At 47.2% G+C, this 17,333-nt stretch overlaps 1 protein-coding gene and 1 long non-coding RNA gene across 2 annotated transcripts in view; one reads left to right on the plus strand and one right to left on the minus strand.

Annotated features, from left to right (window-relative positions):
* Window positions 1-2,877, minus strand: part of LOC140403816 (uncharacterized) — a 36,544-nt gene extending 33,667 nt beyond the window's left edge. The window contains exon 1 of the long non-coding RNA XR_011938423.1: window positions 2,097-2,877. This is a non-coding gene — a long non-coding RNA (uncharacterized lncRNA). The remainder of the gene's footprint in view (window positions 1-2,096) is intronic.
* Window positions 2,878-3,263: 386 nt separating this feature from the next.
* LOC140403817 (WW domain-binding protein 2-like) overlaps window positions 3,264-17,333 on the plus strand; it is a 76,592-nt gene continuing 62,522 nt past the window's right edge. The window contains exons 1-3 of the mRNA XM_072491979.1: window positions 3,264-3,417; window positions 13,997-14,105; window positions 15,900-16,035. Coding sequence (XP_072348080.1) covers window positions 3,359-3,417; window positions 13,997-14,105; window positions 15,900-16,035 — 304 coding nt within the window. The 5' untranslated portion in view covers window positions 3,264-3,358. The remainder of the gene's footprint in view (window positions 3,418-13,996; window positions 14,106-15,899; window positions 16,036-17,333) is intronic.

The raw sequence follows: 17,333 nt of genomic DNA on the forward strand, positions 1-17,333 counted from the left end.
AAAGCCATCGAACCTACACTATGCCATTATCATCCATATGCTTATCCAATAAACTTTTAAATGCCCTCAATGTTGGCGAGTTCACTACTGTAGCATGGAGGGCATTCCACGGCCTCACCACTCTTTGCGTAAAGAACCTACCTCTGACCTATATCTATTCCCCCTCAGTTTAAAATTATGTCCCCTCGTGCCAGCCATTTCCATCCGAGGGAGAAGGCTCTCACTGTCCACCCTATCCAACCCCCTGATCATTTTGTATGCCTCTATTAAGTCTCCTCTTAACCTTCTTCTCTCCAACGAAAACAACCTCAAGTCCATCAGCCTTTCCTCATAAGATTTTCCCTCCATACCAGGCAACATCCTGGTAAATCTCCTCTGCACCCGCTCCAAAGCCTCCACGTCCTTCCTATAATGCGGTGACCAGAACTGTAAGCAATACTCCAAATGCGGCCGTACCAGAGTTTTGTATAGCTGCAACATGACCTCCTGACTCCGGAATTCAATCCCTCTACCAATAAAGGCCAACACTCCATAGGCCTTCTTCACAACCCTATCAACCTGGGTGGCAACATTCAGGGATCTATGTACATGGACACCTAGATCCCTCTGCTCATCCACACTTCCAAGAACTTTACCATTAGCCAAATATTCCGCATTCCTGTTATTCCTTCCAAAGTGAATCACCTCACACTTCTCTACATTAAACTCCATTTGCCACCTCTCAGCCCAGCTCTGCAGCTTATCTATAGCCCTCTGTAACCTGCTACATCCTTCCACACTGTCGACAACACCACCGACTTTAGTGTCGTCTGCAAATTTACTCACCCACCCTTCTGCGCCTTCCTCTAGGTCATTGATAAAAATGACAAACAGCAACGGCCCCAGAACAGATCCTTGTGGTACGCCACTTGGAACTGAACTCCATTCTGAACATTTCCCATCAACTACCACCCTCTGTCTTCTTTCAGCTAGCCAATTCCTGATCCACATCTCTAAATCACCCTCAATCCCCAGCCTCCGTATTTTCTGCAATAGCCTACCGTGGGGAACCTTATCAAACGCTTTACTGAAATCCATATACACCACATCAACTGCTCTACCGTCGTCTACCTGTTCAGTCACCTTCTCAAAGAACTCGATAAGGTTTGTGAGAATGACCTACCCTTCACAAAGCCATGCTGACTATCCCTGATCATATTATTCCTATCTAGATGATTATAAATCTTGTCTCTTATAATCCCCTCCAAGACTTTACCCACTACAGACGTGAGGCTCACCGGTCTATAGTTGCCAGGGTTGTCTCTGCTCCCCTTTTTGAACAAAGGGACCACATTTGCTATCCTCCCGTCCTCTGGCACTATTCCTGTAGCCAATGATGACGTAAAAATCAAAGCCAAAGGTCCAGCAATCTCTTCCCTGGCCTCCCAGAGAATCCTAGGATAAATCCCATCAGGCCCCGGGGACTTATCTATTTTCAGCCTGTCCAGAATTGCCAACACCTCTTCCCTACGTACCTCAATGCCATCTATTCTAATAGCCTGGGTCTCAGCATTCTCCTCCACAACATTCTCTTTTTCCTGAGTGAATACTGACGAAAAATATTCATTTAGTATCTCGCCTATCTCTTCAGACTCCACACAACTTCCCATCCCTGTCCTTGATGGTGTATGGGGTTGAGGCCGCACTCATGTGTGCGGAACTTGGCTATAAGTTTCTGCTCGGCGATTCTGCATTGTCGCGGGTCGCAGTCAAGGGCATTCAGCCTCTGATCTCCGGGTAAGCGTTCTCCAAGGCGGCCTTCAGGACCCGCGACAACGCAGAATCGCCGAGCAGAAACTTATAGCCAAGTTCCGCACACATGAGTGCGGCCTCAACCGGGACCTGGGATGTCACATTACATTCATCCCCCACCATCTGGCCTGCAAAATCCTACCAACTGTCCTGGCTTGAGACAATTCACACCTCTTTAACCTGGGGTTACCCCATCTCTGGATCTGTAAAGATTTAATCACCTGCTAATGCTCGCATTCCAAGCATTGTCTGGCATCTTTGAATTTGTCTATATATGTGTTTCTGGAACAGACCTCTTCACTCACCTGAGGAAGGAGCAGCGCTCCGAAAGCTAGTGACATCGAAACAAACCTGTTGGACTTTAACCTGGTGTTGTAAGACTTCGTACTGTGCTCATCCCAGTCCAACGCCGGCATCTCCACATCATATTTAGGAGCCATGAGGTCATGTTGCAGCTGTACAAAACTCTGGTGCGGCTGCATTTGGAGTATTGCATGCAATTCTGGTCACCGCATTATAGGAAGGATGTGGAAGCATTGGAAAGGGTGCAATGGAGATTTACCAGAATGTTGCCTGGTATGGAGGGAAGATCTTATGAGGAAAGGCTGAGGGACTTGAGGCTGTTTTCGTTAGAGAGAAGAAGGTTAAGAGGTGACTTAATTGAGGCATACAAGATGATCAGAGGATTGGATAGGGAGGACAGTGAGAGCCTTTTTCCTCGGATGGTGATGTCTAGCACGAGGGGACATAGCTTTAAATTGAGGCGAGATAGATATAGGACAGATGTCAGAGGTAGGTTCTTTACTCGGAGAGTAGTAAGGGCGTGGAATGCCCTGCCTGCAACAGTAGTGGACTCGCCAACACTAAGGGCATTCAAATGGTCATTGGATAGACATATGGACAATAAGGGAATCGTGTAGATGGGCTTTAGAGTGGTTTCACAGGTCAGCGCAACACCGAGGGCCGAAGGGCCTGTACTGCTATGTTCTAATGGCGATTCGATGCGTTGAATGGCGGCTCAATGGGCTGAATGACAATGTCCACGTGACAGACAGCTTGTCCCGACGCACGTGACCCTCCCACCGTGAGTCATCGGTTACCAGGGAGACGCCCCGCCCCAACCGTTGCCCTCCCCTCCAACGATCCCACCACCCCTCCGCGCGCTCTCTAAACGCGGTGAGGTCAGAGCGCCGGCCCCGCCTCTCTGGCTCGCGCGCTCTAACCGCGGTGACGTCAGCGCGCCGGCCCCGCCGCCGCCTCCCTAGCCCCGCCCCACGCGCTCTAAACGCGATGAGGTCAGCGCGCCGGCCCTGCCGCCGCCACCCTGGCCCCGCCCCCGCTTGCCTGGCCCCGCCCCGCGCGTTCTAAACGCGGTGAGGTCAGCGCGCCAGCCCCGCCGCCGCCTCCCTAGCCCCGCCCCACGCGCTCTAGACGCGATGAGGTCAGCGCGCCGGCCCTGCCGCCGCCACCCTGGCCCCGCCCCCGCTTCCCTGGCCCCGCCCCGCGCGCTCTAAACGCGTTGAGGTCAGCGCGCCGGCCCTGCCGCCGCATCCCTGGAGACGGGAAGATGGCGCTGAACCAGAGCCATTCGCAGAGCGGTGGCATCATCATCACTAACGGCGAGAGGTCAGGATCAGCGGTCCCCCTTACACCCCGGTCTGCGGCGAGGACCGCGGCTCTGCGGCCTGCTGTTACCGCATCCTGGGCGGCGCCTCAGTTAGAAATCTGCGTTTAACCGGAAAATGCTGTCGCCGCGGGGCGGGGGGACCTGTGAGGCCGGGCGGGTTCAGGCCGCCGCGGTGCCGGGGGTTGGGTCAGTTTGCACTGTTTTCCCGGGAGGGGAAGCTTCTGTTCCCGGCGTCGGGATGCCGTCAATCAGCCAGCGAACCCGCCCTTCTCTGAAGCTGATTGGTCGCTGGCAGACCGGTCTGCGGTGTGATTGGTGGAGGAGCCTGTCACTCAGACCCGTGCCCCGTCCCCGCTGGGGATGGATGTAAACATCACGGGTCTGTGACGTCAGGGCTGGCTTGTGACATCACGGCGGGATGGGCGGTCATATCACCGCGGGCCTGTGATGTCACGGTGAGAGGGCGGTGATGTCACTGTGGGCCTGTGATGTCACAGTGAGAGGGTGGTGATGCCGTGGCGAGAGAATGGTGACATCACCATGGGCCTGTGATGTCACAGTGAGAGGGCAGTGATATCACCAGTCCATAAAACCACAAGACATAGAAGCTGAATTAGACCATTCTAATGTTCCTCCTGCAGAATGTTTGAGGTGAGGAACACAGACGGCGTCCCTCACCTCAAACATTTTGCAGGCTTTCACCTGTGGGAAGTGCACCCATCTCCAGCTCTTCAGAAACCGCGTTAGGGAACTGGAGCTGGATGAACTTCGGATCATTCGGGAGGCAGAGGTGTCATAGATAGTAGCTTCAGGGATGTAGTTACTTTGAAGAATCAAGATAGGTGGGTGTCGGTGAGAGGGGCTGGGAGGAAGTAGTCAGTGCAGGGATCCTCTGTGGTCGTTCCCCTCAGTAACAAGTATACCGTTTTGGATACTGTTGAGGGGGACGGCCTACCAGGGGTAAGCCACGGTGAACGGATCTCCAGCACTGAGTCCGTCCCTGTGGCTCAGAAGGGAAGGAGGGGGAGCAGGAGAGCAATAGTTATTGGGGCCTCGATAGTTAGAGGGACAGATAGACGGTTCTGTGGCAGCGAAAGAGACTCACAGATAGTATGTTGCCTCCCAGGTGCCAGGATCCGTGACGTCTCGGACCGTGTTTTCAGAATCCTTTAAAGGGAGGGGGAGCAGTCACAAGTCATGGTACACATAGGTACCAACGACATAGGTAAGAGAAGGGACAGGGATTTAAAACTGGAATTTAGGGAGCTAGGGTGGAAGCGGGGGGCCAAGACAAACCATGTTGTCATCTCTGGTTTGTTGCCGGTGCCACGTGCTAGTGAGGTGAGGAACAGGGAGAGAATGCAGATAAACACGTGGCTGCAGGGATGGTATAGGAGGGAGGGTATCAGGTACGTGGATAATTAGAGCACATTCTGGGAAAGGTGGGACCTGTACAGACAGGACGGTTTGCACCTGAACCAGAGGGGCACCAATATAATGGGAGGGAAATTTGCTACCTCTCTTCGGAGGGGGTTTAAACTAATTTGTCAGGGGGCTGGGAAAACGAGCTGTGTTCCAGAAGCCAGTGTTGAGAGTAGTGAGGTACTGAGGAGGGTATCAAGGTCGCAGGAGTGTACCGGCAGACAGAAAGGTGGGTTGAAGTGTGTCTACCTCAATGCAAGGAGCATCCGGAATAAGTTAGGTGAACTTGGAGCGTGGATTGGTACTTGGGACTACGATGATGTAGCCATTACGGAGACAGGATAGTTGTCGTGGGTGACTTTAACTTTCCAAATATTGATTGGAACCTCTATAGGTCGAACAGTTCGGATGGGGCAGTTTTTGTACAGTGTGTGCAGGAGGGTTTCCTGACACAATATGTGGATAGGCCGACAAGAGGGGGGGCCACATTGGATTTGGTACTGGGTAATGAACCGAGCCAAGTGTTAGATTTGTTTGTGGGAGAGCACTTTGGAGATAGTGACCACAATTGCACTATTGCAATGGAGAGGGATAGGGCCATAATGGCAGGGCAAGGTTTATAATTGGGGGAGGGGTAATTATGATGCGATTAGGCAAGAATTAGGGTGCATAAGATGGGAACAGAAACTCGGGGAAAGGCACAAATGAAAAGTGGAGCTTGTTGAAGGAACAAATACTGTGTCCTTGATAGGCATGTCCCTGTCAGGCAGGGAGGAAACGAGGGAGCCATGGTTCGCAAAAGAGGTTGAATGTCTTGTCAAGAGAAAAAAGGAAGAGTATGTAAGGATGAGAAAACAAGATGTTCAGTAGGGTCGCTTGAGGGTTACAAGGTAGCAAGGAATGAGCTGAAAAAAGGGCTTAGGAGAGCTAGGAGGGGGCATGAGAAGTCCTTGGCGGGTCGGATCAAGGAAAACCGCAAGGCTTTTTTTACTCTTATGTGAGAAATAAAAGAATGACCAAGGTGAGGGTAGGGCCGGTCAAGGACAGTAGTGGGAACTTGTGCATGGAGTCAGAAGAAATAGGAGAGGCGTTGAATGAATACTTTTCTTCAGTGTTCACAAAGGAGAGGGGCCATGTTTTTGAGGATGAGAGTGTGATTCAGGCGGGTAGGCTGGAGGAGGTAGATGTTCTGAGGAAGGATGTATTAGCAATTTTGAAAAACCTGAGGGTCGACAAGTCCCCAGGGCCAGTTGGGATATATCCAAGGATTCTTTGGGAGGCAATGGATGAGATTGCAGAGCCTTTGGCTTTGATCTTTGGGTCCTCGCTATCCACGGGGATAGTGCCAGAGGACTGGAGAGTGGCGAATGTTGTTCCTCTGTTCAAGAAAGGGAATAGGAATGACCCTGGTAATTATAGGCCAGTTAGTCTTACTTCGGTGGTCGGTAAGATAATGGGAAAGGTCCTGAAGGATAGGATTTATGACCATTTGGAAAGATGCAGCTTAATCCGGGATAGTCAACACGGATTTGTGAAGGGTAGGTCTTGCCTCACAAATTTGATTGAATTCTTTGAGGAGGTAACTAAGTGTGTAGATGAAGGTAGAGCAGTTGATGTCGTATACATGGATTTTAGTAATTCGTTTGATAAGGTTCCCCATGGTCGGCTCATGAAGAAAGTAAGGAGGTGTGGGATAGAGGGAAATTTGGCCAATTGGATCAGTAACTGGCTATCACATTGAAGACAGAGGGTGGTGGTGGAAGGAAAATTTTCAGACTGGAGACCAGTTACCAGCGGTGTACCACAGGGATCAGTGCTGGGTCCTCTGCTATTTGTGATTTTTATCAATGACTTGGAGGAGGGGACTGAAAAGTTGTTCAGTAAATTTGCTGATGACACCAAGATTGGTGGAGTAGTGGATGAGATGGAGGGCTGTTGTAGGCTGCAAAGAGACATTGATAGGATGCAGAGCTGGGCCGAAAAATGGCAGATGGAGTTTAACCCTGATCAATGCGAGGTGATTCATTTTGGTAGAAAAAATTTGAGTGCGGATTACAGGGTCAACGGCAGGGTTCTGAGGAATGTGGAGGAACCGAGAGATCTTGGAGTTCATGTCCACAGATCTCTGAAGGTTGCCACTCAAGTGGATAGAGCCGTGAAGAAGGCCTATAGTGTGTTAGCGTTTATTAACAGGGGGCTTGAGTTTAAGAGCCGTGGGGTTATACTGCAACTATACATGACCTTGGTGAGACCACATTTGGAGTATTGTGTGCAGTTCTGGTCACCTCGTTATAGGAAGGATGTGGAAGCATTGGAAAGGGTGCAAAGGAGATTTACCAGGATGCTGCCTGGTTTGCAGGATAGGTCTTCTGAGGAAAGGTGGAGGGAGCTAGGGCTTTTCTCTTTGGAGCGGAGGGGGATGAGGCGACTTAATAGAGGTTTATAAGATGATGAGGGGGATAGATAGAGTGGACGTTCAGAGACTATTTCCTCGGGTGGATGTAGCTGTTACAAGGGGCCATAACTAAGATTCAGGGTGGGAGATATAGGAGGGATGTCCGAGGTAGGTTCTTTACTCAGAGAGTGGTTAGGGTGTGGAATGGACTGCCAGGCATGATGGTGGAGTCGGACACTTTAGGAACTTTCAAGCGGTTATTGGATAGGCACATGGAGCACACCAGATTGACAGGGAGTGGGATAGCTTGATCTTGGTTTCAGACAAAGCTCGGCACAACATCGAGGGCCGAAGGGCCTGTTCTGTGCTGTACTGTTCTATGTTCTATTCAGCCCATCGAGTCTGCTCCGCCATTGAATCGTGGCTGATATTTTTCTCATTACCATTCTCCTGTCTTCGCCACATAACCCCTGATCCCCTTATTAGTCAAGAACCTATCAACTGGTATTTATCCAGCATTCTGTTCAAATGCTGACATTTGCTGTCTTGGATGTCACATTTTAGAATTCCTTTTGCTCTTCAACCACCCTCCTCATTTGCCCTGTGGTCTGTCGGTCGGGTTGAGGCCAGACCTCTCAGCACTCTGCTTTCACAGAGCACTATTCTCATCCTCACCGCTTCAGTTATTGTCCAGGTTTCTGAGGCTGGCAGCTGTTTCTTTGTTCCAATCTTGAGTTTTCTTGTTGTGAGCACATCCTCCATCTCCAGAATTACTGCTGTCTATGTCAGCCCTTCTTCTAGTTTAGACATCGCATCTGCCGCCTTCTGTTACCATTTGCCCTAAAGAGACAAACTGCCCACTTATTCCAGTGTGTCACCATCTACTTCAATCTTCACCTCTAGTTTCTTCCAATGTGTTCCTCCTGACCAACATTGTTTTGTCTTTTTTGGTGTCTGTACTCAATCCATATTCTAAATGCCAGCAAGGTGGAAAAAAGACTGAATGATTTTTTAGCACTGTCTGGTGACATGTGGTTTGGAGATAAACTCCCCTCCTGGATAGAGACTGACTAGTTGTAGTAAGTAGGTAGTGCTTGGTGAGCAATAATTCACTAATGTTTGTCTTATTGTTCATGTGCTGATGTTACATGTATTTTCTTAAGTTATAAATAACTGCTTTCCTGGAAGGGGCAACAATGGGAATGTGGTGTATTGGAGCTATCTTGGAAAACAAACAGTTTATCATTGCTACTGCAGGTGATGTTTTAGCGTCCCATTACTGAATAGTGTGCATATCCCAGTTTTCAGCTGAAACTAAATTAGGAGGGACAGGAAGTTGTGGAGGTAGGAACAGGAAGTTACAAAGAAATGACGGCAGATGGAATTTAATATGAAGTGGATGGACATCTATTTTGCATGTGGGAAAGGCCAATCAGAATACTTTCTAATAATTAGAAGCCAGGGCTCCAGGAAGAGTAAATAAATCACTTAAACCCAAGTTCAAAGCTGCAAAAAAGTAATTCAAATAGGTTAATGGAACGTTGACCTTTATCTGAAGGGGATTTGAATAGGAAGCGATGCTTTGTTTAATGGAATTTTGTGATCATACCCATCTTGGAGTACTATGTTCAGTTTTGGGTAGCACACTTCTGGGAAAATATTACTGTTCTAATTCACCAGAATGATAACGAGGGCCGCAAGATAAAACTTTCAGGATTGATTCTGTAAACCTGCCTTATGTTCATAAGGAATTAGGAGTAGAAGTGGGCAATTCAGCCCTTCGGGGCTGCTTCGCCAGTCAATCAGATCATGGCTGATCTCTTCCTGGTCTCAAACCCACCTCCCCGCCTGTTGCCCATATCCCTTTAACATGTTTTTAATCAGAAATATATCTATCTCCTTGAAACCACTTCATGACTCAGACCCACCGCACTTTCGGGCAGCGAGTTCCACAAATTCACCACCCTTTGCGCAAAGTAGCTCCTCCTCATCTTAAGTTCTAAATCTGCGGCCTCTTAACTGATATAGAACAGTACAGCAAAGTACAGGCCCTTCGGCCCACGATGTTGTGCCGACCATTTACCCTAATCTAAGATCAACCTAACCTCCACCCCTTCAATTTACTGCTGTCCATGTGCCTGTCTAAAAGTTGCTTAAATGTCCCGAATGACTCTGACTCCACCACCTCTGCTGGCAGTGCATTCCACACACCCACCACTCTCTACCTCTGATATCTCCCCAATACCTTCCTCCAGTCACCTTAAAACTATGTCCCTTCGTGACAGCCATTAAAAGTCTCTGGCTATCCACTCTATCGATGCCTCTCATTACCTTGTACACCTCTTATCAAGTCACCTCTCTTCCTTCTTCGCTCCAGTGAGAAAAGCTCTAGCACCTTTAACCTATCTTCATAAGACATGCCCTCCAGTCCAGGCAGCATCCTGGTAAATCTCCTCTGCACCCTCTCCAAAGCATCCACATCCTTCCTATAATGAAGAGTATAATCTAATAATATAATATATAATCCGTGACCTCTCATTCTAGATTTCTCCACAAGGGGGAATATTTGGTCTATGTTTACTTTATCAATCCCTTTTAGTACTTTATATACCTCAATCAGATCCCCTCTCATCCTTCTAAACTCCATTGAGTATAAGCTCCGACTGTTTAATCTCTCCTCATACGTCATCCCCAGAATCAATCTGGGGAACCTCCTCTGAACTGCCTCCATTGCCACCACATCCTCCCTCAAAATAAGGAGATCAAAATTGGACACACTACTCCAGATGTGCTCACCCTATGTAATTGCAACAACACTTCTCTACTTTTATACTCCAACCCTTTTGCAATAAACGCTAACGACTTCCTGTGATTCATTTGATGTTTGAGGAGTGATCCAATTAAGGTCTTTTGAAATGATAAAGACGGGCGGATGGTGGCGCAGTGGTTAGCACTGCTGCCTCAGGGTACCGAGGACCTGGGTTTGATCCCGGCCCCGGGTCACTGTCCGTGTGGAGTTTACACATTCTCCCCGTGTCTGCGTGGGTCTCTCCCCCACAACCCAAAACAGGATAGGTGGATTGGCCACGCTAAATTGGCCCTTAATTAGAAAAGAAATTTGGGTACTCTAAACTTATTTATTAAAAAAATAAAATGATAAAGGAATTTGACAGGTTTGATGCAGTTAAATTGTTTCCTCTGAAGGAATTGGCACCAGGCTATTGAAGAGCGAAGCATTTTTTCCACACAAAGGAAAGTGGAAATCTGCAACTCACTTCTTCAGAAAGCTGTGGGTGCTGGAGCTGTCAAGAGTAAGGTCCAACAGGTATTTGCTGGGTTAAGGAGTATGGGGCAAAGACTGGGAATTGGAGCTGAGGTACAGAGACACCGAGATCAATAGGCTTGAGGGGCTGAATGATTTGTGTTCCCATAATGGAAGTAGTCGACCTCCATGATTTGAGGACCTCTAATCATTCGCCTGCTTCCCAAGGGATATTACTGGAGTTTAGTGAGCAAACGTACACTTAGTTTCCCCCTCTTTGCAACAAATCTACCTCACAGCTTATTTTGTAAATAGTGATAAATGGAGCTCAGTGGATAAGAGGATAGCTTTGGTCAGTTTTCTACTGTTATCTGAGCAAGGTGCACAATCTTTGTGGAAAGTCCAGGTGGACCTTGGTGTATTATCATTGATTGCAGCTATCCGAGCAGAGAGTCAGTTGGAAGTCTCTTGTGTTAAGTACACGTGACTTGCCCTGCAGTGAGTATCAGATTTATCAATGCCATGCTAAGGAGAACAGATGCTGATCATGTTTCTAAGAGGTGCACAGCAGCATTTATTGTCCACCCCCAGTCATCCTAGAAAAAGTGGTGGTGAATTGCCAGATTTGAACCATTAGAGTCCTTACGTTGTTACGAAGGAAGTTCCCGAATTTTGACCCAGTGACCATGAAGGACCAGTGATATATTTCCAAGTTAGGATGGTGTGCGATTTGGAGGGGAACTTGCAGGTAGCACTGCTACCTACCGCGCTGAGGACCTGGGTTTGAATTTTGTGTGCTGTTTGCATATTCTCCCCGTGTCTGCATGGGTCCCCACAACCCAAAGGTGTGCAAGGGTAGATGAATTGGACACGCTAAATTACCCTTTAATTGGAAAAAAATAATTGGATAATAAATTTTTTTAAATTCTAAACTTGCAGGTGGTGATATTCCCTTGCATTTGTTGGCTTGCCTTTTAAGTGGTAGAGGTTGTGGGTTTGGACGGTGCTGTTGAAGAAGAATTTGCGAGTAGCTGCATTGCATCTTATAGATGCCACTGCGTGATGGTGGTGGAAGGAGTGAATGTTTAAAGTGGTGGATGGGTGACCAATCAAGCAGGCTGCTTTATGCTGGATAGGGATCTGCACTTTTTCAGCCATTGGGGAGTATTCTATCACTCCAGGCTTGACGTTGGGCAGTCAGGAGTTTAATTGCTGACCTGTTCTACGGCCATTCAAGTTAAGTTTCCGGTCAATGGTAACCCTCAGCATCTTAAGAAGGATTGAGCAATGGTAATGCCATTGAATATCATGGGGAGATGGTTAGACTCTTGTGTTGGAGATGGGCGGCACGGTAGTACAGTGGTTAGCATTGTTGCTTCACAGCACCAGGGTCCCAGGTTCGATTCCCCTTTGGGTCACTCTCTGTGTGGAGTCTGCACGTTCTCCTCGTGTCTGCGTGGGTTTCCTCCGGGTGCTCTGGTTTCCTCCCACAAGTCCCGAAAGACGTGCTGTTAGGTAATTTGGACATTCTGAATTTACCTTCTGTGTACCCGAACAGGCGCCAGAGTGTGGCGACTAGGGGCTTTTCACACTAACTTCATTGCAGTGTTACTGTAAGTGACAATAATAAAGATTATTATTATTGTATGGCACTTAAGCAGCAACTGACATTTGTGCCACTTATCAGTCCAAACCTGAATGCTGGATGTGGACAAAGACTGCTTCAGTATATGAGAAGTTTTGAATAGTGCTGAGCAACAAACGTCCCCACGTCTGACCGTGTGAAGGAGGGAAGGTGTTTGATGAAGCAGTTGAAATGTTTGGGCTTAGGACACTACCTTGATGGACTTTATCCACCAGATCACAGAGGGACTTTATCCCTCTGTGATCTGGACACTGACCTTACTGGAAATGCATACCCTGAGGATTTACATTGATCCCTGCTTACAGTAATCTGCTTACTGTTTCGAATGTGGTCTGGCACAATGCTATTCAATCAGTGGATATTAAAGACCAGTGGCCTCCCGACAGGACAATTTATTACAAATACCTCGGATATTAGTTGCAAAGATACAACAAATCTATTTAAGTATTCCATACAAACATTTCAAACAAAGTCTCTATTTTCAAAGAGGAGGGTCAGGTTAATGACATGGCACGTTCAGGTATAAGATTATTATTATTTTAATCACTCCTTATAATTTAACCTTGGGAGTCCAGATATCATTCTGGGCGATCTACACAGCACTCTCTCCAAGGCCAAATAAATATTTCCTTTTTAAAAAATCAATTTAGAGTACCCATTTCTCTTTTTCCCCCAGTTTAAGGGGCAATTTAGCATGGCCAATCCAACCTGCCTTGGACATCTTTTTGGGTTGTGGGGGTGAGACCCATGCAGACTCCACATGGACAGTGACCCTGGGACGGGATCAAACCCGGCTCCTTGGCACCGTGAGGCAGCAGTGCTCGCCACTACACCACCCTCAATATATCTTTCCTAAGACGTGGAGCCCAAAACTGTTCACAGTAAATCCAGGTGCAATGTGAACAGGGCTTTGCACAGCTGAAGCACGATCTCTGTACCCTTATGGATTTCAGCCTCCCATATATAATGGCCAGCATTCAATTTTTGATTATTTTGTGTTCATCCCTGTATTTTAATGGAACCCCAAGTCTCTGGGCCTCCGCTGTTTCGAGCTTGCCATCATTGTGTCCTGTTCTATACTTTTTAGGTCCCATCTCAGTGACCTTACATTTGCTGACATTAGAAATCGATTTGCCAGTTGGCCATTCACTTCATAGATTATCATAGAATTTACAGTGCAGAATCTCCCAAATCCCTCAGTAAATTTATGCTTTAATCTGCACTGTTTACAATCTCGCCTATCTTCGTCATTGGCAAAATTGGATGTGTTGTCTTCTGTCCCATCGTCTATATCTTCATAAAGACTGAATAATAATAATCTTTATTAGTGGCACAAGTAGGCTTATTAACATTCTGCATTTTGGAATATCTGGTACTTTACAATCACAGAGAGGAGTCCATCTTGTATTTCCCACAAGGTGCACCTCCGAATGGACTGTTACCAAAGGGACTATTGGTTGATACCACGTCAGGCTGGAGACAGGCGGATAGATAAGTTTAGTTTGAGGGGGGAGGTCAGGCTAAAGATGGGCAAATAGATCAGTTTAGTTTGAGGGGGGAGGTCAGGCAGTAGACGGGCGGATAGATCAGTTTAGTTTGGGGAAGGTGGTGGGGAGGTTGGGCTGGAGACAAGCAAATCGATCCATTTAGTTTGAGAGGGGAGGTCGGGCTGGAGACGGGCAGATAGATCAGTTTAGTTTGAAGGGGAAGTGAGGCAGATAGATCAATTTAGTTTGAGGGGGGAAGTCGGGTGGATAGATCAGTTTAGTTTGGGGGCGGGGGAATAAAGTAATTCTTTCATTTCCCTGTGATGTTTATTGGATTCACTGTGTTCATCCTTATCTTGTTTTGCAGCTTTTTAAAGGAGTGCAAAGATGTGGAGCTCTCATTCAGTGATATGACTGCTAAGTCTGATTTCTTTAAGGGGACCAAGAAGGGGACGTTATATTTGACCCCTTACAGGGTAAGGTCTTTTTCATAAATAAACTGGTTTTGCTACATAAAAGCACATTTTGAGCAGTTCTGATCCAGTTCATGCAGCTCGCATCCGCACCAACTATCACTCACTTCAGCAATAATTTAATTTAAATCCAACGTAACGAAAACTTAAGATGAGATTCAGTCCAGTGATCAGTGATCTCTGCTGGGTAGCACACGCACACTCTCCAACACGCACACGCACACACACAAAAGCACATGCGCGCACGCACACACACAAACATGCCCACACTAAAACACGCACATGCACAAACACGTGCGTGGGTTTCCTCCGGGTGTTCCGGTTTCCTCCCGCAGTCCAAAGACCTGCAGGTTAGGTGGATTGGCCATGATAAATTGCCCTTAGCGTCCAAAAAAGGTTAGGAAAGGGTTATTGGGTTTGGGGATAGGGTGGAAGTAAGGGCTTAAGTGCGTCGGTGCAGACCCGATGGGCCGAATGGCCTCCTTCTGCACTGTATGTTCTATGTATCTATGTAACGCACACAAACATACAAACACGCACGTGCGCACACATGCGCTCGCACGTGCACACGCACAAACGTGGGAGGGGGAGACAGGATTCGGACAGGATCCGAATCAGCTGAGATGCTTACCATCCATGTGCTTAAATGTGAACAAATTCCTTTTTTAGTCCTTTGTATGATTACTCGTATATGGGAAGGGGTTATTACAATTAAAATTTTAATGAATTTTTAGTTTGTTTTTGAAAAAAATTAAATTGCATTTGATTATGAAAGTCAAAAGATATATCCCCAGTACGCTCTGTCTAGGCTAGAGGAATGGGCACTTGGGCAAAGTACTGGAGAGCTGCCAGCATCTTCAAGGGCAGCACAGTAGCACAGTGGTTAGCATAGTTGCTTCACAGCTCCAGGGTCCCAGGTTCGAATCCCGGCTTGGGTCACTGCCTGTTTGGAGTCTGCACGTTCGCCCCGTGTCTGTGTGGGTTTCCTCTGGGTGCTCAGGTTTTATCCCACCGTCCAAAGATGTGCAGGTTCGGTGATTGGCCATGCTAAATTGTCCCGTAGTGTCCAAAAAGGTTGGGTGGGGTTGCCGGGTTACAGGGATAGGGTGGAGGCGTGGGCTCAAGTGGGGTGCTCTTTCCAAGGGCCAGTGCAGACTCGATGGGGCGAATGGCCTCCTGCACTGTAAAGTGTATGATTTTTAAAAAATTCTATGATATCTTGGATACTGTACCCAACATGCACTTGGGCCTCCAGGAGAGGGGGAGAGAAACTTGGACATGGAGTTTTTTTTGAACATTTGAAGTTTCTTGTGTTCACTATTTTTGTAATGGAAACAATGTAAAGGTGTCGGGCCCTTGACATTGATGCTAGATGCTTACAGGTAACCAGTATATTACTGAAGCCCCCATTCTTGGAGCCTAAACCTAGGTAGCAAATGTTAGTACATTATTCAACCACAGCCGAACCTGATCGTTTGTCTTTGCAATGGATCCTGAACCGAGATCTAAATGACAGAATGAACTCCATTCCATTTCTGTTTCCTAGATTTGAGTAGATATGTAGGAACAGGAGTCGGCCTGTCGAGCCTGCTCCGCTATTCGCTGCCGCATGGTTGGATCATCTACCTCAATGTCACTTTCTCGCTATACCCATATCCCTCAGTGTCATCAGTCTTCGGAAATCTATCGATTTCTGTCTTCAACGTGCTCAGTGATATTTGCATAAAGCTGCTGAAAAGCTTAAGAGCAAAGTCATGAGCTCCAGGTCTTTGCTAAATCCTTAGCTTTTTGTTTCAGATGATTTTTCTGTCAAAAGGGAAGGACCCTATGCAGTCATTCATGATGCCCTTCTACCTTGTGAAAGGGTGTTCTATCGAGCAGCCGGTTTTCTCTGCTAATTATATCAAGGGGACCATTCGGGCTGAACCTGGAGGTATGTAAGATGATCCTGAGAAGTATAGTTCAGATTGTTGTTTTTTCTTTTTGGGAGGAAGGTGGAATTTCAGGACACCATATTGAAGGCAATGAATTAAATTAAAGTCCTAGTTGACTTTGTGTCACAGATCCATAGATACATAGAAGATAGGAGCAGGAGGAGGCCTTTTGGCCCTTCGAGCCTGCTCCGCCATTCATTACGATCATGGCTGATCATCCAACTCAATAGCCTAATCCTGCTTTCTCCTTTGATCCTATTCTCCCCAAGTGCTATATCCAGCCGCCTCTTGAATATATTCCGTGTTTTAGCATCAACTACTTCCTGTGGTAATGAATTCCACAGGCTCACCACTCTTTATGTTAAGAAACGGTTCCTCCGCTCTGTCCGAAATGGTTTACCCTGAATACATAAGACACAGGAGCAGAATTAGGCCACTCGGCCCATCGAGTCTGCTCCGCCATTCAATCATGGCTGATATTATCTCATCCCCATTCTACTGCCTTCTCCCCATAACCCCTGATCCCCTTATTAATCAAGAACCTATCTATCTCTGTCTTAAAGACACTCAGTGATTTGCCCTCCACAGCCTTCTGCGGCAAAGAGTTCTACAGATTCACCACCCTCTGGCTGAAGAAACTCCTCCTCATCTCTGTTTTAAAGGATCGTCCCTTTAATCTGAGATGGTGTCCTCTGGTTGTAGTTTTTCCTACAAATGGAAACATCCTCTCCACGTCCACTCTATCCAGGCATCGCAGTATCTTGTAAGTTTCAATAAGATCCCCCCTCATCCTTCTAAACTCCAACGAGTACAGACCCAGAGTCCTCAAATGTTCCTCATACGACAAGTTCTTCATTCCAGGGATCATGCTTGTGAACCTCCTCTGGACCCTTCCAAGGGCAGCACATCCTTCCTTAGATATGGGGCCCAAAACTGCTCACAATATTCCAAATGGGGTCTGACCAGAGCCTTATGCACCCTCAGAAGTACATCCCTGGTCTTGTATTCTAGCCCTCTTGACATGAATGCTAACATTGCATTTGTCTTCTTAACTGCCGACTGAACCTGCAGATTAACCTTAAGAGAATTGTGAACAAGGATTCCCAAGTCCCTTTGTGCTTCTGCTTTCCCGAAGCATTTCCCCATTTAGAAAATAGTTTAAAGGTTTTTTTTTAAAGTCTTCTGGATGTTAAAAGGACAGCTTACGGATTACTTAGTGTTGTATTCTTTGGGGGTCGTATTTGAATTAATGGTTGCTAAGATGTTCACTATGTTTTAAAAAGGTGTTGAGTTCATA

The sequence above is a fragment of the Scyliorhinus torazame genome, chromosome 29 (genome assembly GCF_047496885.1).
Source record: "Scyliorhinus torazame isolate Kashiwa2021f chromosome 29, sScyTor2.1, whole genome shotgun sequence".
Lineage (NCBI taxonomy): Eukaryota > Metazoa > Chordata > Chondrichthyes > Carcharhiniformes > Scyliorhinidae > Scyliorhinus > Scyliorhinus torazame.